General features: G+C 39.1%; 1 protein-coding gene across 3 annotated transcripts in view; it reads right to left on the bottom strand.

Moving 5' to 3' along the window:
- The window catches only part of LOC126259264 (protein FAM193A-like), a 242,585-nt gene extending 232,132 nt beyond the window's left edge, over window positions 1-10,453 (bottom strand). For 2 of the 3 annotated variants that reach the window (XM_049955897.1, XM_049955898.1), the window contains exons 1-2: window positions 9,999-10,449; window positions 391-488 (exon numbers count right to left, since the gene is read on the bottom strand). In XM_049955897.1, the coding sequence (XP_049811854.1) occupies window positions 391-488; window positions 9,999-10,226 (326 nt within the window). In that variant the 5' untranslated portion in view covers window positions 10,227-10,449. Of the gene's footprint in view, window positions 1-390; window positions 489-9,998 lie in introns of all 3 variants that reach the window. The other variant, XM_049955899.1, reaches the window with a different exon arrangement.
- Between the last annotated feature and the right edge of the window lie 14,333 nt (window positions 10,454-24,786).

The following is a 24,786-nucleotide window of genomic DNA, read 5'->3' as shown; positions in this document are numbered from 1 at the left end:
CTATCTTTAACTACCTCTGTTTTCTCTCACTACGTCTTTCCATTTACTATCCTACTTTTTCCTTCTCAGCGGAAGCTTAGATCTAGCTCAGTCTTATTTGTGTGTGTGTGTGTGTGTGTGTGTGTGTGTGTGTGTACAGATCAATGCCTCATGTATAATGAGAGTAGTCACTTTACTTTTTACAGTTGTTTCCTCTGAGTCTTTCACGGTGGCATGCATGTGTGAATAAAAATTTCGCAGCCATCAAGCCATGTCACTTTGAATAAAACAAAACGGTTTCATTCCACTTGATTCATCTTGAAAACTGAGAAGATATTCCTTCCACTTTGATGATGTGACATGGAATATATCAAAAGTCTAAGCAAATACATCACCAGCACAAATGCTTACCTCCGATCTTTGCATGTTTCACAAGTGCATTGCTTCTCCTCCTTTTGAAATTCAGTTTTTTGAAGAGAATGTGATGGATTCTCAAGCACAGGACCATTCTGAAAACAAAACAATACAGCCAGTCAATTCTTTCTTCTCAATTAAGATAAAAATACTTTTGGATTAAAGGAGACCCCCCCCCCCCAAAACACACACACACACACACACACACACACACACACACACACACACTTCTGCTTTTGGTGAGTGGTCTCCTTTAATTCAAAGGTATTACATTTCACCAGAGCTTTCCTAAAAACATGGTTAAATAAAAGAATTCTGAAAGCTTCTAGCATTAATCCAAGTTCAAAACCTTTTCTTCTGATCACACTATCTGCTGAAAGTAAGGAACTAAAATAACTACTTTCAGCTAAGTCCACATTCACAAAATATTTACCGGTATTTCGTGATCACACTAGACGATAGTCACTTGATCATGTTCTCATGATTACATGTCATTCTTGTACAAAATGATAACAAAATAATACCTTGGGAGGGTCAAATATATAATCACAAACTTATTGTCTAGTCACAGACTTATTGTATTACACTATCTCCAAGAAAAACACTTACTGATAATCTTTGTCATACAGTATTTTCAGCTTAACAATTACAAGAGGTAGCACTTACTGATGATCTTTGTCATACAGTATTTTCAGCTTAACAATTACAAGAGGTAGTCAAAGTATTAATCATCGCCTTGAAAAAATGTAGACCATAATTAATATATTGTTTGTGATGTCTAAAACTTTCGTGATGGGCTAGTTGTAGAAATGGTTCTCATGCAAAACCTTTGATGATGATATGAAACCCCACAATATTCCACTTGTGCAACTGACCAACATCTTCAGTTACAAGGAAAAAACTGCTGAGCTACAACTGCAGCCTTCTATTTATACCAGTCAAGGTGAGAAACGTGTACACTTGAAGGCACTAAATTCAGTGGCTAATAACAAGCATTCCTGATCGGTAGAATGGAGGACAGCCATGGCACCTATCAGATGAAGCAAAGTCATCAGCACACGTGCAAGGACCGTCATTTCCTCCCTCGCACTGCTGGCAGGCCACACTACCAGTCTCTGCTGGAAGCCAAAAGCCAGAATATGCATTAGTGCTGATGCAGTGCCCATCCACGCCACTGTTGTCCAAATATTTCAGTCGCCACCAATGCGTTATCCCTTGAGTGACTAGTAGTTTCCCTTTGCAGTTTCTGTAACATGAACACTGCCAGCACTCAATACCATGCTGCGTTAAGTTGGAAACCTGTATCTTTTCGTAAGATTTGTTGAGCTATGAATATTAGACTACATTTTTCATTACACTGTTCCAGTACAAAACTACTGGAGTGAGGAATTTAATCCTTTGGTAGTCCATGCTGCATACCCATGCTCACCCACTGTTTGATGTCTGACTTACCACAGCTACAGGGAATCCAACAAATTCCAAGCATTCTCACACCAAAAGAGCCCACAACAGAGCCTACAAGAGCTCAGAGTTTCATTGGTGGTTGAAAAATGCATAATTTGAATTTATTCTTCTTCAGTGTTAATTTCATTTTTCGAAGATATATCACCAGCATATGGAAAGATGGCCACTCCTCTTTGTTCTTCACTTTCTTCTAGCATCTTGACATTGTCCAACATGCATCGAATGTAAGCCACAGTGGATCTCCAGTTCAGAACATCCATTTTGCAGGAATGTATTACAGAGGTGATGTAACTCGTCAGCTAAGCTGTATGAATCTGATGAAGCTTGTGCCGGTGATGGTTAATGGCCTGAAAGTGCAAGTCTGGGAGTGCAGGTTTACAATACACAGAGCTTGACCTAAGACGCCACCCTCCTTTTTCCAAACCAACATCTCCATTTTTCTAAATCTCTACTGCAAACTTCTAGATTGGCCTAACAGCAACATCATTTCTGCAGCTTCTGAAAATGAAATTACTGAACCTTACTCAACTTTATCAATGGGCTTTGGCATTTTGGTTCCCCTAGTGGTGTGCGACAGTACTGTGGTGCAGGGATCTGAACAGACATCAATCTGCAAACTAACAACGTCAATTAATTAGTAACACAACTTTATTTTTTTGAGGTGATAATTAAATATTTATGATTACTCCTCATAAAGCTTTCTCGTCATCAATTTCTGTGTCACAAGGAAGTGGCACTGTGTCACCTGGAGACTATTACGAACAAAGCACAGTCTAGATTACATATTTTCTTGTAATGAACTGTTTTGGCTGAATTCTGCCATCTTCAGATCTAAATTACAAAGAGGATAACTACTGCCATACTGAACAGTTGTGTGTCAATGTGCACTTGCCAATGCTGGTACAGCTAAAACGTGTCCATATTTAACATCTGAAGACAACTTGCACGTTAAAGACTAGAAATTATGCCATTATTTAAAGAGTAACTGTGTGTGTGTGTGTGTGTGTGTGTGTGTGTGTGTGTGTGTGTGTGTGTGTGTAGAATGATATATCAATGCGTAAAACATACTAAAAAACCACCAAGTTTCAAGATTTATTTTTCATATTTACTTAAGTTTTTTAGCAGATTACAAATTTTAAAGTTATGATAGTTTAAGATTAGTTACTGAACAATGTTTTCCTCTTGAGCTTTCAAAAGTTCTCACTCTCTCAACAAATGTGACATATTTGTAGCAGAATTACGGCAAACTGTGAAACCTAATGAGTACATGCACAAAATTATGTCAATGCAGCCACACGCCAGCTCAGCCATTAGTGACAGCAGCTGTTAAGTTCACTAATGTTTCTTTAAAAATAATTCTATAAATCGATAACAGAAGGCAGCACCTGACAAGGGAGAGGTAGCAAGATCTCGGTAAATTGTTCTCATACAAAATGAGTCCAATTTTAGAACAATAGGTGGCTTGTGCATCAAGAAAATCATGGCCTTGTCATACAAGGGTGTGGTCTTTTGGACACAGTGTCGTGGTCCGAGCTGTAATTGGGTACAGTCTTTTGAACACAGGTTTATGGCCCGAGTTATGCTCAGGCTTGGCCGGCAAAGTATTAATTTGGTCAAAAATGGTCATTAGAATAAATTACTTGATGTAGACTGTGTTTGTTCATGAAAATTTCATTTCCTTACCTCAGATACTGCCCTTTGCTGCAAACACTACCGCATATGAGACAGTGACCATCCTCATTCAGACAAGATCTGAGGGATCTGGACACAAGAAAGACCTATCAAACAAGTGCATTTAATGATATGTTCCATAACATGTGCAAAAACGTCCTGCCCTACACTCTCAACAATCTCAACCTGTTGAGACATTTAGTGTTACAGCCTCAAATGCAATATGAAAACACAAATTTCTTCCCATAACAAATGTTACGATGCATTCACAGTTGATTTGACTATGGCAAATACAAAAACACTCATTTAACTATTAATCCTTAACTGACATTGTTTGTGAATAAACTGTGAATGCTCTGAATTGAGATTGATCAAATTGTTGGGAAAGGAAACTTAATCACTGCTCCTGTCAAATTAACCCCCCCCCCACCCCACACACACACACACACACACACACACACACACACACACACACATACATATACACACTTTCTCAGCCCTTTAACCAACTAGTTTTAGATCAACAGACACAACTGACAACTTCAGACAGCAAGTGTTTTGTTTCTTCTCACAGCCAACCTGAGCATGAAACAATACTGGGTGCAGTAACATAACTGTAGTCAATTTGAACACTGTTTTCAATCTCTCTCCTCTCATATGCAATTATTAACCATTTCAATTGCACATTAAATTCCAGCATCTGTTAGCTGCATATGTCATTTCTTTTTCCACTGGTGCTCCCTACAAGGGACAATTACAGTGTCTTGACTAGTGAAAGAATCTGTGTTTGTTCCCTCTTCACTGCTACAGGAGTAGACTGGCATGTCTAGATACAACAGAGAAAGGGCAGAGTGCAGTAAGTGTGTGTGTGTGTGTGTGTGTGTGTGTGTGTGTGTGTGTGTGTGTGTAAGTGGGGCGGGGGGTGGGGGGGGGGGGCGGCGAGCAGCATAGTAACAGACTGAAATGGGATGGGTGTAGAATTATTGCTAGTGGAGACTGAGGATAGGATGACACATTGGAAGAACAGTTTGCATATAAGTTAATTCAGAGAAGCTGCTATCAGTGCGGGGGAGGGGGCAGATGTTTTGTGCTTACACTCACATAAAAGGCTGCGCTAAAATTACATTATAAGTGGTATATAATGACTCCTTCCGCAAGTGACTATTTATGATAGTACAGAATATGCCCACGACGGAAGTGTAATAGCATGAGACGGGAGGGTGTGTAAACAGGTCTTCTTCCATCTCGGTCTTCAATAGGTGTGTGACTGGTGTGGCATGTGGAGGTAAGTAGGTGCAGCGTAAGGACAGGGCAGGATATTTTGTGAATAGGATGGGTAATACTATACCAATGAGAGCTTGGAAGGATTGTAGGTAGGATATTCTTCATCTCCTGCCTCTATATGAATATAAGTATTTGAAGTCCTAACTATGGATGTGCTTAAGTTGTTCGAATGTGGGAGAATGCTGGATAATAATGGGTGGTGGTGGTGGGGGGGGGGGGGGAGGGTGGTTGCTTCTTTGCAGCTTATTCAAGGGGGTAGTCAGACGATTTACAGGTATATGTGGATGTGAGGCATGATTGGTATGTTTACCGAGTAAGTTTGGAAAGAAATGCATGCCTGTGGAGGCCTTAATGAAATCTTCAGCATTTTGGGCCTCGCACTGCCCCACACTGCAGATGTGCAATCTGTGGGCAAGCAGACTGTACGAGACAAGAGAATTTTTTGCGTGGGAGGGAAGGCACCTATTAAGATATGACAGGTGGGTTAGCTATTGGGAATGGTTTTTATAGAATGATCAGGGAGGGGACATCAATGTCCGGGAAGGTGGTAAGTTGTGCTGAAGAGGACCAGTTGAAGCATGTAGGGAAGAAGGGGTTCAGGCTGCGGAGGAATGAGATTTCCTCTAAGTGGCCCACAAACGGGTCAGTATAAGAGGGTGCCTTCATATGACCACAGCTGCCGTGCAGCAGAAGTAGGGCTCGTGCAAGATAACGCCTTTGTGTGCTGTGCCGTTTGCTTTGACCGTTACGAATGAAACATTCATTGCCTGCTTCGGAGCAACTGGTGGCTAACTTGCTGCTCTGCCAGAATGGAGTGTGTGCACGCCACCTGTTCTGCAATTTCTCTCAATGATTAGAAAGAAATTATTTGGTAAAAACATTGATTCTCTCACATATCACAGCCTCATTGGTCTGTTTCATGATAAACCGCATATCACTTCATTAATGGTGATAATTATTGTGATACTTTTAAGTGACTGCAAGAAATCTGAATAGTTCACAAAAATAAATAGCAGTCACTATGAGTTTGCATTTGGTGCCCATTAGGTCCCCAACACTGTGTACGAAATGTAGCTAACATACTGAATTTTTCTTTAAATTTATAGAGATGGGATCATTATCTGTCTCCAGTCTTGACAAAATAGATTGTATGTAGGGCACTCACTTCCTTTCATGTGTATAAATGATACAATGAAAGTAAAATATTCATAAAATCCCTCATATCTTAAATGGTTTGAGATATCGAAAAGAGTTTTTGGCAGGGGCTCAGTAGTTTTATAAATCCCTTCTACATGTCTACATGCCTGTTGGTTACTCAGATACTCTTCCATTTGATGTGTAATGATTGGTATCTACATCTATATCCATACTGTGCAAACCACTGAAATGTTACGCCCTTCTGGTTTCACAGGTAGCGCAATTTTGAGAGACCAAATCCACTGCAGTTGGCGGCGCACTAAAGAATTCTGCATATGTGGAGGTTATCACAGTCAAAATATCCTAATAAAGAACTGTACTTTGAAGGTCATGAGACTTGTGTGATCAATACTAATTCAGGCAAACTCTTAGTCAGTTCCCAGTAAGTGGTGCCATCCAACACCAAAGCTAAGAAATCAATGAGAATTACTCGCATCAATAAAAAATATAGTCAAGTACCTGTTAGCTGGTTTGAGATTTCATAGACAAATTGCAATCTTTTTACAGTCTGCACATGAGCTCACTGGTTACTAAGGAGTATATACAATATTTGTACTTAATGTTATCCTTATTTACCTGTGTTTTAAATCAAAATCCAGCCACGATTGTGTTCTCCAGAAGAATATTCAGTCATTTCAGTGCCACAATATGTACATGGGAAATATTTTCCAAACACACAACCTCCACAGCAACTTGTACCTCTAATCATTGGTGCTAGATTATACAAGGAAGTAAATTTAAAAAGAGAAGGATGTAAAAGTAAGAAATACGATCCTAACAGGAATGACAAACTTAGTTGACATTACTGAATTGTCACAAACCAGCACTACAACTAATTTCCATTCTGAGTTCTGTCTCCCACTAAAAACAGCAGTAACTGTCAGGCAGGTGATCGCACTCGTTGTACCAAAAAGGAGGCACACTGCCGAGTTGCAGATTCCAGTAGCATGAATGGTTTACCAGACCTGCCTCTCCTAACACAAAGAGTTAATTTTTTTCCGTAAATTTAGTGTAGGCCTTTGCCTAGTTTGAGTTTATTAATCTGTTCATTTCCTGATGCATGATCTCAATTCTACTAAGCAAAGTTTGGATGCCATCTAGCAACTTGTCCAACACCTTAAATATACTCTTACAAATTTCTTTGAATTGTGAGTTGACATTGCAAAGACATCAATCAGGATTTCTTCTGATGTCTAAAAGTGGCAAGTTGTTGCACACAATTCCCTATCATCAGGGGAAACAGGTTGTTGCTAGACATTGCTCGTTAAGTGTGTCTAACGAAACTGCTCAAATGTGCTGTCCTATATTAACTATGTAACAACAAATCATCTAAGGTTACGTATATCATGTACAAGGTTGACACAGTCAACTAAGAAAAATTGAAGACCCAGAGAAAACAGTGTCTTGACAGCAGTGCTGGTGGAGACTTCTATAAATAACAACTCAGATATAGAATGGCTGTGCAGTATCAATGTCACAGGAAAGGTAACATCAATGCTGTATTAGAGATAAACATTTAGTTTGGCACTAACAACACTCCTAAAGCATCCTTCAAGGTCGAGGTTATGTTGAACAGTGACAGTTTTGATGAGGGTTGAAGAAAAACCATCAAATGTGAATACAAAATAAAGGTTATAGAAACACATTGTGCCACATTCACTCCGTGTTTGATGGATTTACATAACAAATAACTAAATTGCAAAGCAAATTCAGAAAAACTGTATTACGTAAGAAACCCATTTCTGCCTAGTAATTTGGTGTATATTACATGCGTATAATGAGTGCCAAATAGGAAACAGAACTTTTCTTACTAGCTCAGCTTCCTCAACTAGAGAATGCTGGACAAAATATTCAGACTAAGCAGTTTCTTACCTTTTGCATCAACAGGGCTGCACTGAGTGTCAAGAAAGTTGGGAAAAGATCATGGAGAAGGGCTAGATGTAGGGAGGTCCCAACTGATAAGAATCAGCAAACTTAACGGCTCTGTGAAGATATAAGACCTTGGAATGAGTAAGATCTTTTTGATTAGACCTACTTAAGAAGTTTGGTGACAAAAAATGAAAATTATGTGTAAAAAATATTAAGGACAATCCCTATGGGTAAATGAGTTTATGGAAAAATAAAAAGATTTTTTCACAACAAAAAAAGTCGATACACCTAAGGAAGACCTTCGCAAAGTGTTTTGTCTAGCACTGAATCATGGACTTTCACAGGCATAAGAGCAAAATATTAGGACAGATATGTAATGTGGTTGTGGAGAAAAATACTTATATTGAACCAGACTGAGATAATGATAAATGAAAATAGGAGAGAAAGGAAATCTAGCAGAAATGGAATGTGCCTGGAACATATCATGAATAACTCCAAGAACAAAAAGTCATAAAAGGAAAGAATGCAGGGAAGACCAGGTGACAAAGCACAAGGCTGGGTATGCAGAAGAAAAAGGCCATATTGTGCTATTTGACAATTCATCAAATAAATAACCTGTGCATAATAAATGCAATTAAATATAAGGAAAGTTTTGTTCTGTAATGTTACAGTTACACCACCTCACGTACCACAGAACACAAAATGACTGGAGTGAAATGCTGGACATCCTGGAAACTTGGCTGCAGTTACGAACTACTCTGTAGCACTGGTCAAAAAATGATAATTTGGTTGCAGGTTGGTGAAGCCAATGAATGTGGATGCCAAATAAAGATCGTGGTAAGCTGGTGACCTGCAGAACAGTTTAATGTTCATGCCTAACAAACTTATAATCATAAAAACTAAAACTGCAAGTAAATTCTGAAAAGTAGCTTAGATTACAGATAATCAACAAGTACTTGATGCATATTACATGTGGTACAAATATCATACATAAAGTATAAAAAATGCATAGGCAACCCACTACATAATGCTGCCTAAAAAGTAGAATTCTAGCAAATTTCTGTAGTGATGTTCCAACTGGTACAGTACCTACAATACGGTTTACAGAACATTCACAACAGCAGTTAGGCAGTGTAATGTGGAACCTAACAATTATTGCTCTCCATAAAACTCATTCACACAGTTCCATCCTAAACTAGTGTGCAACATATTGAGGCAAAATACAAAAGGATGAGGGATAGGTTACAAGTTGCAAGGGTAGTAAAAAATTATTGTTTAGAAGGTGGTAATACTGATGCAAAATAGTTTTTCATTGAAGCTACCAACAAGAACAAAACATATGAATAGGCTACTTAATATCTGGAACTCCTAAACCTGAGAATATAAATATTTTTTCTTTAGTTCCTTATTCAAATCACTTCAGCTACAAAAGAAAATTTTAATATAAAATTAAGAGCTGTTATAATTGTACAGGACAACTACAATAACTAACCTAATTATTTATTTACACATATCACAAAGTCAATTGCTATATCAATGCACAGCCTATATAAAAAAAGGTGTACAATATATATCAAATATTTATGTGCGCTTACAAACTGCAATAAAAGAAACACAATTCACTGTGAGATAGTAATAAGTATTTAATTCTTACGCCTACATAACACACAGATACACTGATTCACAACTTCTACATTGCAGTCCTACTGCTTCACATTAGACAACACTGAAAAGCAGTGGCATCAAGACCCATCCATAGTTGGAAAGTTACTTAAGCACTATCACTAAACATTTCCAGATCACTGAATACAGAAAATTACATCAGATTTATTATACTTAAAAGATACCATGCTGGTCCATGGTAATGATAACTCTTATTATCTATAAGACCTACCCACTAGTAAGTTACAGATACATGTCAAAATAGCGTATCAAGGGCAGCTCACACACGAAATGCAAATGTCAAGTATCAAGCTTTAAAATTATGTCAACGACGGCTCTAAATAAACATTTTTCAATAAAATCTTACAACTTACTTGGCGTTAAGTAAACCAGTACGCTCTGCATTGACAGCTACAAGCTTAACAATTACGTTTCATATCAGCAGCACAATAACTTACCTTCGGTTCGGGGATGCGTTTAGTCGCTTCAACATTATTTCTCTGTCCCGTAGAACTATCGTCCACACTTGGTGCTCCGTCCGCTTCCTCTCTGACATTTCCCGGCTGATCATTTTGCTTAAGTTCCTCCTTTCCACTTTGTCCACATTCTTTACCAAGAACGTCACCCATGTTTCCACTTTTAATGCTCTTTCTTTTTTTCGATTTCTTAGAGTCCGAGCAGCTCATTCTCTTACTCTTTGAACCAAATTTAAACAGTCTAAATCACACAAATCAATACGTTGAGCAAAACAATTTTGCGCTCATGTGAGACACAAAACCTAAACTTCACGCAAAACATTCGCTCAATATGGCGTTGTTCAAGTTACATACTTGTGTCGATAGATGGCGTTCCGATAAACGTAAAATAGTTTCGTAGCTTTCAATTAACAGCGGCAATAACATTAATATAACGTCACTTTCTATTCCAAGTGCAACATTACTTCCCGTCTTCTCGATTATCTCTAGCTGCCCAACGACGAAAACTATGACATGCCCCTTAAGTGTAATGAACCTACTTGTTTCATCGAACACAAGTCATCTCACAACAATGCAACAAATCATTTTCGTTAATTTGCTTACCTATAACTTTTTTCATGCTGCATAATAGGGAGAGAGAGAGACAGGGAGAGCGGAATAGAGAGAGAAGATGGAATAGTTTCCAAATATCACCTGTTTCTCCTGACTGCTATAGATAGTTTTTGCGTAATCAGCATGTCTGGAATGAGAAACTTGAAATTGACGAATTGATGAATACGTTTATATGAAGAATTTATATTTGCACAAAATAGGAGGACCGATTGCAAGTACTTTTAGTTGAACATACTGATACTGAGAGGAAGAGAGTTCGTAATTCAGGATTCGATCTGAAATCTCTTGTCAAAACGCCTACTCCTAGTACCTTGCAACAACAGAAAATTACACTAGTACCACACTGTCTCATAGCTAGTAAATAACAGGACATCAAAAGCAACACGGGTGACAAAATTAATTTCATTCTTTTAAATAATGCCGCAGTTGAAGCATAAATGATCACAAAATGGTTTGAGGCAGTCTTTCGTAGCTAGATTCTGCTACAGAAATGGAAAATGGCACTTCCCCTATAACTTAACAGTCACTCGCACTGTGGTTGTAATCGACGCAAAATCATTGAGTACAACATAAGTGATACCTGGCGTTCCCCAAGGAAGTGTTATATGCTTTCTGTTGTTCCTAACATACATAAATAGTTTAAGAGACAATCTGAACAGCCCTCTGACATTGTTTATAGGTGATGCTGTCATTTACCATCTATTAAAGCATCAGAAGATCATAACCAATTTCAGAACGAATGTCTTCCACGAGTAATCAGTGTGTTGGGTAGGGACACTATGTATGTAATGTGTGGACATATAAGGTGAGAATGTGGGTTTCGCAGGAGGCGTGCGCGAGATAGTCCATGCAGTCGCACTATCCTGTGCCCTCGGTGGCTCAGACGGATAGAGCGTTTGCCATGTAAGCAGGAGATCCCTGGTTCAAAATGGTTCAAATGGCTCTGAGCAATATGGGACTCAACTTCTGAGGTCATTAGTCCCCTAGAACTTAGAACTAGTTCAACCTGACTAACCTAAGGACATCACACACATCCATGCCCGAGGCAGGATTCGAACCTGCGACCGTAGCGGTTTCGCAGTTCCAGACTGCAGCGCCTAGAACCGCACGGCCACTTCAGCCGGTGGAGATCCCTGGTTCCAGTCCCAGTCGGGGAACACATTTTCACCTGTCCCCGTTGATATATATCAATGGCCGTCAGCAGCTGAGGGTATTAATATACACTCCTGGAAATGGAAAAAAGAACACATTGACACCGGTGTGTCAGACCCACCATACTTGCTCCGGACACTGCGAGAGGGCTGTACAAGCAATGATCACACGCACGGCACAGCGGACACACCAGGAACCGCGGTGTTGGCCGTCGAATGGCGCTAGCTGCGCAGCATTTGTGCACCGCCGCCGTCAGTGTCAGCCAGTTTGCCGTGGCATACGGAGCTCCATCGCAGTCTTTAACACTGGTAGCATGCCGCGACAGCGTGGACGTGAACCGTATGTGCAGTTGACGGACTTTGAGCGAGGGCGTATAGTGGGCATGCAGGAGGCCGGGTGGTCGTACCGCCGAATTGATCAACACGTGGGGCGTGAGGTCTCCACAGTACATCGATGTTGTCGCCAGTGGTCGGCGGAAGGTGCACGTGTCCGTCGACCTGGGACCGGACCGCAGCGACGCACGGATGCACGCCAAGACCGTAGGATCCTACGCAGTGCCGTAGGGGACCGCACCGCCACTTCCCAGCAAATTAGGGACACTGTTGCTCCTGGGGTATCGGCGAGGACCATTCGCAACCGTCTCCATGAAGATGGGCTACGGTCCCGCACACCCTTAGGCCGTCTTCCGCTCACGCCCCAACATCGTGCAGCCCGCCTCCAGTGGTGTCGCGACAGGCGTGAATGGAGGGACGAATGGAGACGTGTCGTCTTCAGCGATGAGAGTCGCTTCTGCCTTGGTGCCAATGATGGTCGTATGCGTGTTTGGCGCCGTGCAGGTGAGCGCCACAATCAGGACTGCATACGACCGAGGCACACAGGGCCAACACCCGGCATCATGGTGTGGGGAGCGATCTCCTACACTGGCCGTACACCACTGGTGATCGTCGGGGGGACACTGAATAGTGCACGGTGCATCCAAACAGTCATCGAACCCATCGTTCTACCATTCCTAGACCGGCAAGGGAACTTGCTGTTCCAACAGGACAATGCACGTCCGCATGTATCCCGTGCCACCCAACGTGCTCTAGAAGGTGTAAGTCAACTACCCTGGCCAGCAAGATCTCCGGATCTGTCCCCCATTGAGCATGTTTGGGACTGGATGAAGCGTCGTCTCACGCGGTCTGCACGTCCAGCACGAACGCTGGTCCAACTGAGGCGCCAGGTGGAAATGGCATGGCAAGCCGTTCCACAGGACTACATCCAGCATCTCTACGATCGTCTCCATGGGAGAATAGCAGCCTGCATTGCTGCGAAAGGTGGATATACACTGTACTAGTGCCGACATTGTGCATGCTCTGTTGCCTGTGTCTATGTGCCTGTGGTTCTGTCAATGTGATCATGTGATGTATCTGACCCCAGGAATGTGTCAATAAAGTTTCCCCTTCCTGGGACAATGAATTCACGGTGTTCTTATTTCAATTTCCAGGAGTGTATAATTCCACTTTCGTTCTAGATGGCTCGAGGTTATCAATGGTGTCTGTTCTTTCGTACATGTGCAAAAAATGTTAATTGTCTCCGAATAAGTTAAAGTGTCAGTTCAACCACATGTGTACAAAAAGAAATCTGTTAAATTTCGATCAACTACATAGGTTAGAAATAGTCATTGCAATAAAATAAGAGAAATACAAGTTAGTGCAGTAAGATTCCAGCATTTGTTTTTCCCATGCGCTGTTAGATGTATGGATGATTTGAGGGGGAAAGGGACCAAACAGCGAGGTCATCGGTCCCATCAGATTATTGAAGGACGGAGAAGGAATTCGACCTTGCACTTTCAGTGAACATACTCAGCATTCATCTGAAGCGATTTAGGGAACTCACGAAAAGCCTAGATCAGGATAGTCAGATGCGAGTTTGAACCGTCGTTCTCCCAAATGCGAGTCCAGTGTGCTAACGACTGTGCCACCTTACTTATTCACTCATACAGAGTCCAATAGCAGAGGAAAAGTCTGAATGTGGCTCGAAGAACCACGTACCAGGTACTTAAGTGTGAACTGCACTGTAGTCACATGGATGTTGATGCAGTTACAGAATTCTTGGGCATGTGAGGTAGCTGCCTACATGGAAGAGCACACATATGCACTTCTGGGGTAGGTATGTTCCATCATATAAAATGCAACTGAAGCACATCTTCCAAAAAGTATCATGTGAGCAACAATTAATTTTATAAACTAATTATGGTACTATTATTGTTGCAGTGTGGTCAAAATATGAAAGAAATGCTACTCATTTATTTATTTCTCCTTAGAGAGTTTAACGTAATAGTATAGGACATTAAATAGTTTAAAATATAGCTACACATATACAAAACCACTTTAAAATACGATTGGGAGGTAGGAGGGGGAGTGAGAGAAAGTTGGAAATAAATTTAGGCATTTACAATGCAGCAATCCCAACATGTTATTTGACGTCACAATGATCAAAATCAAATATTTATTGGCTCCATAGACAGTAAACATTATATACCTCAAGTCAAAATGTACCACAAGTGTTAACCGGTATATAGTACTATATGTAATGGGTAGTATTTAGCTTATATAATCACATACATTAATAATATACATCAATGTCTATATTCCATGAATTAAAATTTTGCTTGTATCATATATGCTATATGCTTATACATTTCCAAATAGTCTGAGAGGTTTCTTTCCTCTTTTTTTAAAAAAAGGAACTTATTTTTTGTTTATGTAACTTGTACCTTATTTAGTGCACTTCGCTAAATTATTATTTGCGTTAGACTGTAGTGTGCATACAATCATTTATACTATAGAAATCGCTTTGTCCCAAGAAAGTTTTGTTTAAAGAATATCCCTCTTAAGTTTAAGGGAGTCATTTATGGCTTTTTGTCCTATATTTGAATTCCACGATGCTGTGTCTGGATTTATTTAATATATTCCATTTTCTTGTGTCACGGTTCATTGTGTCTCAATACTCAGAGTGTCAGAGACAATTATGAGTTTTGTCCAGCTATACAGGTATATGCTTGTTAAGGGAAGTATTTGAAGTTCCTTAAATGCTGGCCTAGAAGAGTCTCTTCAATTAAGATTACCATTCTTATTGTTCTTTTAGGCAATTTATGTAGTCTGTTTGTATTTGTTCTCAAGGTGTCTCTCCACAAAATGCTGCCATTACTCAATCTAGTATAAATTAGTGCATATTATACCACCTATATAATATTTTTGTCTTTTAGGTAGCTGATATATGCAGCAAATAAAGGTTCGAGCTGAGCATTCCACTTATACAAGACGGTCCACTGATGGTGACCAGACCAAATATCTCACGAAATAAGCATCACACGAAAAAACTACAAAGGACGAAACTTGTCTAGCTTGAAGGAAAAAACCAGATGGTGCTATTGTTGGCCAGCTAGATGGCACATCCATAGGTCAAACAGATATCAATTGCGTTTTTTTAAATAGGAGCCCCCATTTTTTATTACATATTCGTGTAGCACGTAAATAAATATGAATGTTTTAGTTGGACCACTTTCTTTGCTTTGTGACAGATGGCGCTGTAAGAGTCACAAACATATGCATCACAATTTTAGATGAACAGTTGGTAACGGGTAGGTTTTTTAAATTAAAATAGAGAAGGTAGGTACGTTTGAACATTTTATTTCGGTTGTTCCAATGTGATACATGTACCTTTGTGAACTTAGCATTTCTGAGAACGCATGCTTTTACAGCGTGATTACTTGTAAATACCACATTAATGCAATAAATGCTCAAAATGATGTCTGTCAGCCTCAATGCATTTGGCAATACTTGTAACGACATTCCTCTCAACAACGAGTAGTTCGCCTTCCGTAATGTTCACACATGCATTGCCAATGTGCTGACATGGTGTCAGGCGTTGCCGGTGGATCATGATAGCAAATATCCTTCAACTTTTCCCACAGAAAGAAATCTCGTGGCGTCAGATCCAGTGAACGTGCTGGCCATGGTATTGTGCTTCGATGACCAATCAACCTGTCACGAAATATGCTATTTAGTACCGCTTCAACCGAACGCGAGCTATGTGCCAGACATCCATCATGTTGGAAGTACATCACCATTCTGTCATGAAGTGAAACGTTTTGTAGTAACACCGATAGAACATTACGTAGGAAATCAGCATACATTGCACCTTTTAGATTGCCATCGATAAAATGGAGGCCAATTATCCTTACTCCCATAATGCCGCACCATACATTAAGCCGCAAGGTCGCTGATGTTCCACTTGTCGCAGCCATCGTGGATTTTCCGTTGCCCAATAGTGCATATTATGGCGGTTTACGTTACCGTTGTTGGTGAATGACGCATCGTCGCTAAATAGAACGCGTACAAAAAATATGCCATCGTCCCGTAATTTCTCTTGTGTCCAGTGGCAGAACTGTACACGATGTTCAAAGTCTTTGCCATGCAATTCCTGGTGCATAGAAATATGGTATGGGTGCTATCGATGTTGATGTAGCATTCTCAACACCGAAGTTTTTGAGATTCCCGATTCTCGCGCAATTTGTCTGCTACTGATGTGCGGATTAGCCGCGACAGCAGCTAAATCACCTACTTGGTCATCATCATTTGTTGAGGTCGTGGTTGATGTTTCACATGTGGCTGAACACTTCCTGTTACCTTAAATAACGTAACTATCCGGCGAACGTTCCGGATACTTGGATGATGTCGTCCAGGATACCGAGCAGCACACATAGCGCACACTCGTTGGGCATTTTTACCACAATAGCCATACATCAACACGATATGAACCTTATCCGCAATTGGTAAACGGTCTATTTTAAAACAGGTAATGTATCAGGAGGAAATACCATCCGCTCTGGCGGAATGTTACGTGAGACCACGTACTTATACGTGCCATCTATCACAAAGCGAAAAAGTGGTCCAACTAGAACATTCATATTTCTTTACGTACTACACGAATATGTAATAAAAAATGGGGGTTCCTATTTTAAAAAAACGAAGTTGATATCCGTTTGACGTATGGCAGCGCCATCGAGCGGTCCAAACATAGCGCCATTTGGTTTTCCACTTCAAGCTAGACGAGTTTCGTTCTTTGTAGTTTTTTCGTTTGATGCTTATTTCGTGAGATATTTGGCCCAGTCACTATCAATGGACCACACTGTATATTTTATGAACTTACATAAATTTATATTTTCATTAATTATGATGCCAAGGAATTCTGCACATGCAATGATTTCTATTATGCAATCATTGCAAATTTTGATATCCTTTATTTTTAGTCTATAATTTAAACAAAGTGTTTCAGCAATGTTATAATACAAATTTATTTCAACAGTGCTATAGATAACATTACTTATTTCCTTTCAATCTGGCTTTTATTTCCCAATTTTTTGTATCAATATGCCTGGATCGAAGAGTTTTATCATCTTTTTGAGTAATTATGTGTCACATTAATTAATTTATTTATTTTTATTTATTTAGTTACATCCCATAGATCCAATACAGTGAGACATTTGCATTGATATAGGACATGTCAGATTATTACAAATTATACATTAGGTATGCATAAAAACCCTCTTGCAAAAGGACATTTAGGTGTAAGGCAAAGATACATTAATAGTATAGAAAAGATTACATTTAATAAAGTTAAATCTTAATAGCTTCATAAAAGACGTGTTGTTGTTGTTGTTGTGGTCTTCAGTCCTGAGACTGGTTTGATGCATCTCTCCATGCTACTCTATCCTGTGCAAGCTTCTTCATCTCCCAGTACGTACTGCAACCTACATCCTTCTGAATCTGCTTAGTGTATTCATCTCTTGGTCTCCCTCTATGATTTTTACCCTCCACGCTGCCCTCCAATGCTAAATTTGTGATCCCTTGATGCCTCAAAACATATCCTACCAACCGATCCATTCTTCTAATCAAGTTGTGCCACAAACTTCTCTTCTCCCCAATCCTATTCAATACCTCCTCATTAGTTACGTGATCTACCCACCTTATCTTCAGCATTCTTCTGTAGCACCACATTTCGAAAGCTTCTATTCTCTTCTTGTCCAGACTGGTTATCGTCCATGTTTCACTTCCATACATGGCTACACTCCATACAAATACTTTCAGAAACGACTTCCTGACACTTAAATCTATACTCGATGTTAACAAATTTCTCTTCTTCAGAAACGATTTCCTTGCCATTGCCAGTCTACAATTTATATCCTCTCTACTTCGACCATCATCAGTTATTTTACTCCCTAAATAGCAAAACTCCTTTACTACTTTAAGTGTCTCATTTCCTAATCTAATCCCCTCAGCATCACCCGATTTAATTTGACTACATTCCATTAGCCTCGTTTTGCTTTTGTTGATGTTCATCTTATATCCTCCTTTCAAGACACTGTCCATTCCGTTCAACTGCTCTTCCAAGTCCTTTGCTGTCTCTGACAGAATTACAATGTCATCGGCGAACCTCAAAGTTTTTACTTCTTCTCCATGAATTTTAATACCTACTCCGAATTTTTCTTTTGTTTCCTTTACTGCTTGCTCAATATACAGATTGAATAACATCGGGGAGAAGCTACAACCCTGTCTCACTCCTTTCCCAACCACTGCTTCCCTTTCATGCCCCTCGACTCTTATAACTGCCATCTGGTTTCTGTACAAATTGTAAATAGCCTTTCGCTCCCTGTATTTTACCCCTGCCACCTTCAGAATTTGAAAGAGAGTATTCCAGTTAACGTTGTCAAAAGCTTTCTCTAAGTCTACAAATGCTAGAAACGTAGGTTTGACTTTTCTTAATCTTTCTTCTAAGATAAGTCGTAAGGTTAGTATTGCCTCACGTGTTCCAACATTTCTACGGAATCCAAACTGATCTTCCTCAAGGTCTGCATCTACCAGTTTTTCCATTCGTCTGTAAAGAATTCGCGTTAGTATTTTGCAGCTGTGACTTATTAAACTGATAGTTCGGTAATTTTCACATCTGTCAACACCTGCTTTCTTTGGGATTGGAATTATTATATTCTTCTTGAAGTCTGTGGGTATTTCGCCTGTCCCATACATCTTGCTCACTAGATGGTAGAGTTTTGTCATGACTCGCTCTCCCAAGGCCATCAGTAGTTCTAATGGAATGTTGTCTACTCCCGGGGCCTTGTTTCGACTCAGGTCTTTCAGTGCTCTGTCAAACTCTTCATGCAATATCTTATCTCCCATTTCGTCTTCGTCTACATCCTCTTCCATTTCCATAATATTGTCCTCAAGTACATCGCCCTTGTGTAGACCCTCTATATACTCCTTCCACCGTTCTGCCTTCCCTTCTTTGCTTAGAACTGGGTTGCTATCTGAGCTCTTGATATTCATACAAGTGGTTCTCTTCTCTCCAAAGGTCTCTTTAATTTTCCTGTAGGCAGTATCTATCTTACCCCTAGTGAGATAAGCCTCTACAGCCTTACATTTGTCCTCTAGCCTTCCCTGCTTAGCCATTTTGCACTTCCTCTTGATCTCATTTTTGAGATGTTTGTATTCCTTTTTGCCTGCTTCATTTACTGCAATTTTATATTTTCTCCTTTCGTCAATTAAATTCAATATTTCTTCTGTTACCCAAGGATTTCTATTAGCCCTCATCTATTTACCTACTTGATCCTCTGCTGCCTTCACTACTTCATCCCTCAGAGCTACCCTTTCTTCTTCTACTGTATTTCTTTGCCCCATTCCTGTCAATTGTTCCCTTATGCTCTCCCTGAAACTCTCTACAACCTCTGGTTGTTTCAGTTTATCCAGATCCCATCTCCTTAAATTCCCACCTTTTTGCAGTTTCTTCAGACATGGACATGGAAATGTTAAAAATGATTCCAACTATCGTAAAGTACAAGATTACATCAGAATTAATTAACAGAAAAATCAATTAGTTTTAATACAATTGCAATAGTCTTCGACCAAATAAAAGGAATTATCTATTAGGTTTTGAGCTGTTGTTTAAATTCTAGATGCCTATGGACAAGTGATTTCAGTGACGGTGGGAGAGCACTGAATACGTTGCAGCACATGTAATGGACTCCTTTTTGTAAAATACCACGGTTTTCTAATTCATAATGGAGGTTCATAGCCCTCCTGGTATTGTGGGTATGGTATGAATCATTGGTTTTGTTAGTTGCTCATTTTTGCCAATGAAACATAACAGGGAATAGATATATCGACATGCAGTTGTCAGTGTCCCTAATTTTCTAAAAATGTTCCTACAAGCATAATAAGGAGTTTTTGTGGTGTCTTGGTCACAGACAGTGGAAATAATATGAATAGCGAATGTTGTTGAGCTGAGTTTCTGAGAACTTGTAAAATAAGTTTCAAACCATTTAAGATTGCTTTCAGTGTGCAACCCAAAAACTTGGGTTGTAAGACACTACCATTACATTTAATACTCCATTGATTCTCCACTTTTTTTACTTACTTGGAAATGAACAAACTGGATCTTCTTAACATTTAGCGATAACCGATTATTTTCAAACCAATTAAGTAATTCATTATAGGTGTCAACAGCGAAAGGAGTAAAATATTTGTAAAGCTAGTACACAAGGGAAGGTCACTGATAAAGATGAGGCAAAGAAAGGGGCCAAGCACAGAGCCCTGAGGAACACCACACCCAATAGAGCCCAACTAGATGACACAGAGTGTCCCTTACAGTCGTTCAAAATGACCTTCTGCTTCTTCCAGTTAGGTAGGATTTAATCCAAGAGCTAGCTGATCCACTTATACCATAATATTCAGTCTTTGCTAAGAGGATTTCATGGTTAACACTATCAAAGGCTATGGAAAGATCACAGAAGATAACAATAGGAGATAATTTATTATTAAAAACTCTAAGATTTGATGGGTGAAGGGGAAAATAGCTTGCTCTGTTGATACACCCTGCTGTAATCCGAACTGGCTACTGTTTAATACCTTATAATGAATGAGGTGGTCAATAAGTCTTTTGTGAACTAATTTTTCAAGAATTTTAGATAAAGTTGTTAAAAGGGAGAGAGGCTGATAGTTGGTACTGTCAGTTTTATCACATTTTTTAAAGAGAGGTTTGACAATTATTATTATTATTAAGCATTACAATCCATGAAGGCTTTTTGCTGCAGAATGGACAATGTTGAACCACTTTGCTCTGTCTTTACAAGTAATTTGCCACTGTCTGTCATGTCCTAGTTTTCTGAGATCGTCTTGAATATTGTCCAAGTATCTCATGCGTGGGCGTCCAAGAGGTCGTCTTCCGGTGGGAATCTCTTCAGTCACTTTCTTGATGGTCCTGTTTGGTGGTGCTCTGATGACATGCCCAATCGATTTCAGTCTTTTGGCTTTAATTTTGGCCACTATATCGGAGTCTTTATATAATTTGTAAATTTCATTGTTATTTAGCAATCTCCATTCATCACTGATCCTATCTCTTATGGGTCCAAATATTTTTCTCAAAATTTTTCGTTCAAATACTCTTAATCTGTTTTCCTCTTTTTTTGTGAGAGTCCAGGTTTCAGATCCATAGGTGAGTACTGGTATAATCAATGATTTGTATACTTGTAGTTTGGTGTTCCTAGAAATTAACTTGCTTTTGAAAACTGTCAAGAGACTATAGTAGCATTTGTTAGCCTTCTGAATTCGTGATTCTATTTCAATTTTTATGGAGTTGTCAGAGGTTACTATTGTACCAAGGTAATTAAATTCATTTGTCTTTGTGAAAGCTGTGTTATTAATTTGCAGTACATTATTATTTGATGGATAGCGGGATAAGATAAAGTACATTGTTTTGTCTGTATTCAGCTGGAGGCCTGTGCCATTTGTGGCTTTAATTAATTGTGCTGTAAGAAGCTTCAAATCATTCTCACTGTCAGATAATAATGCAATGTCATCAGCGTATGCTACAATATTAATTTTGCTTTCCAGTTGTGCTCCAATTTGTAGTAGCTTTACTTTTTTAATTATTCTATTGATTACTATGTTAAAAAGAACTGGTGAGAGTGAATCCCCTTGTTTGACTCCAGTTTTAACCTCAAAGTCTTCAGAAAGTTTGCTGGCTACTTTTATTTTGTATTTTGAGTTTAAAGTGCAAGATTTTATTAAATTTATCAATTTGTTAGGGATGCCAATCTGCCTCATGCACTTCCATAAATATTCCCTGTTGATACTGTCAAAGGCTTTTTTAAAATCAATGAAAAGCATATGTACATTTTGATTGAATTCATATTTCTTTTCACCCAACATCCTTAGGACATATATATTGTCAATAGTCGATCTGTTAGGTCTAAATCCACATTGGGCATCATCTAGGGAGTCTTCAACGTAAGGGCTTATCCTTGCTAACAGTATATTTGTCAGAATTTTATATGTTGTGTTTAGTAATGCAATTCCTCTGTAGTTTGAACAATTTGTTGGGTCCCCCTTCTTGTATATAGGGCACACAACTACTTCTTTCCAATCATGTGGGACCTGTTCCTGCTTCCAGATGTTGGTGATGATTTTGTGTAAGCAGTTTACAAAAGGAAATTTACTGAGCTTCCATATATCTGTGTCTATACCATCACTTCCAGGAGCTTTATGTCTCTTCAGCTTCTTGATGCTTTCTTTAATTTCTGCTAAGCTGGGCTCTTCGTCCGATGGGTCAGCAGTAAGATATTCATTGTCATCTTCCTGAGAGACGTTTATAGTTGGAGCATTTAGTAACTCATTAAAATATTCCTTCCATCTGTTAGCAATGTCACTTCTTTCTGTTAGCAAGGAGCCATCTGGGTCTGTTATGAACTGTCCATAACTTTTTATATTCCCACTTTTAAACATATTTATGCTCTTGAAAAATCCTCTGGAGTCTGTGGTACGGTCATTCTCAGCTCTTTTTAATTTGTGATTCATAAAATCCCTTTTCTTTTTCCTAATGAGTTTCCTGGCAAGTTTCTGTTTCTCTTCAAAAATAAGTTTGTTTTGTGTTATTGGTTTTTGTAGGAATTTTTCCCTTGCTAATTTTCTATCTTCGATAGCGTTCGAGCACTCGGCATCAAACCAGGGGTTCTTAGTTGTAGTAAAATGTCCCAAAACTGAGGTAGTTGCTCGTATGATATTTTCTTTCAGAGCGTTCCAAGCTTGATTAGTATCATCATTGTTAATTTTACTTTCCACTTCAGGTTTGTGTGTTTCTAATTCTCTGATGTACTGGTTGAGAATGTTTGGGTTTTTCAGTTTCATTGTATTAAACCTAGGAACACCATTTAATTTAGACCATTTATGTCTTGAGAGTGAGATCTTGAACTTGGCTTTTACAAGAAAGTGATCCGAATCACAGTCTGCTCCCCTTTGACTTCTGATATCATGTATGCATTTATGATGTTGTTTTTCGATTAATACATGATCAATTTGATTTTTTGTGATGCCATCTCTTGAAGCCCATGTTTGTTTATGTATATCTTTATGTGCAAAATATGTACTTTTGATCAACATGTTTTTGGAAGTGGCAAAGCTAATAAGTTTTGTTCCGTATTCATTACTCTGCTGATGTAGACTATGAGGTCCAATTGTAGGTCTATAATGAGTTTCATGTCCTAACTTGGCATTGAAATCTCCTAGAATTATTTTAATTGAATTTTTCGAGAATGTATCATATACCTGTTCCAATTTGTTGTAAAATTCTTCTTTAATATTGTCCTCTTTATCCTCTGTTGGAGGTTTGACAATAGCATACTTTAATCTCTCAGGAACAATCCCGTGCTGGAAGGATTCATTGAATATATGGCACAGAATTTTGCACATTGGCTTATACAGTAGCATTCCTTCAGTAATCTTGAAGAGATACGATCAATGCCAACCGAATTCTTGCTTTTCATCTCTAATTAAATTCTCAATTTCATGTACTGTGACAGGAGACATTTTAATCTGCTTGGTTTTTTTATTAATAGCGTTTTGAAAGGATAACTTGATATCATTAGCACAACATATTTTTCCAGTTTGGGCTGCTGATTCCAAAAAGTGGTTGTTAAAAAGTCAATAATTATTTCAACATTTTCATGAATGGTATCATTTGTTTTAATTTCTATGGTGTTTTCTGCGGCAGGGATTTTACCTGTTTCCCTTTTTATTATGTCCCACATGGTTTTAATTTTATTATTAGAGACATCAATTTCCGATTTTATAGAAATACTCTTTGCACACTGCAGTAGGCCGCATACTGCTGATGTGAAGTAACCTCCAAGTGCGTAGTTAACACTTACGCATAAGCCTATAGCACATCATAAGGACGTGGCCTGGTGCAGTGTGTGATGTGAGATGGGATGGCCACAGAAAGGAGTCGTCGATTTTAAAGTAAGATGAGGGTACATTGTATTTTTATGCCATTTCATTGTGTGAATTCCACAATTGGGTTGGCAGACTTTTTAGCGTTTTAACCTCACCAACAGGGGGCCTGGTGTATACCATGAGCCGCTAACAAAAATATTGCACCATATATTTATATAAAATTAAATGTTTAAATATTATTTCGAAACTTGGAAAGGTTATGTAAAACTACAAAAAGACTATTACTGTGAATAATATCTACAGCTACATCTACATAGATACTCCGCTAGTTACCATATGATGCGCGGTGGAGGGTACTCTCTACCACTGCTAGTCATTCCCTTTCCTGCTCCACTAGCAAATAGAACAAGGGAAAAACGATCGTCCGCATGTCTCTGTATGAGTTCTAATTTCTCGTATATTACCTTTGTGGTCCTTAGGTGCAATGCATGTTGGCGGCAGTAGAATCATTCGGCAATCAGCTTCAAATGCCGGTTCTCTAAATTATCTGAATAGTATGTCTCGAAAAGAAGGCCGCCTTCCCTCCACGGACTCTCATATGAGTTCCCAAAGCATCTCTGTAACACTTACATGTTGTTTGAACCTATTGGTAACAAATCTAGCATCCCGCCTCTGAATTACTTCGATGTCTTCCTTCAGTCCAAACTGGTACATATTCCAAACACAAGAGCAGCACTCAC

Source organism: Schistocerca nitens, chromosome 5, assembly GCF_023898315.1.
Source record: "Schistocerca nitens isolate TAMUIC-IGC-003100 chromosome 5, iqSchNite1.1, whole genome shotgun sequence".
Lineage (NCBI taxonomy): Eukaryota > Metazoa > Arthropoda > Insecta > Orthoptera > Acrididae > Schistocerca > Schistocerca nitens.
The sequence above is the reverse complement of the archived record's forward strand: the minus strand, read 5'-3'. Positions and strand labels throughout refer to the sequence as shown.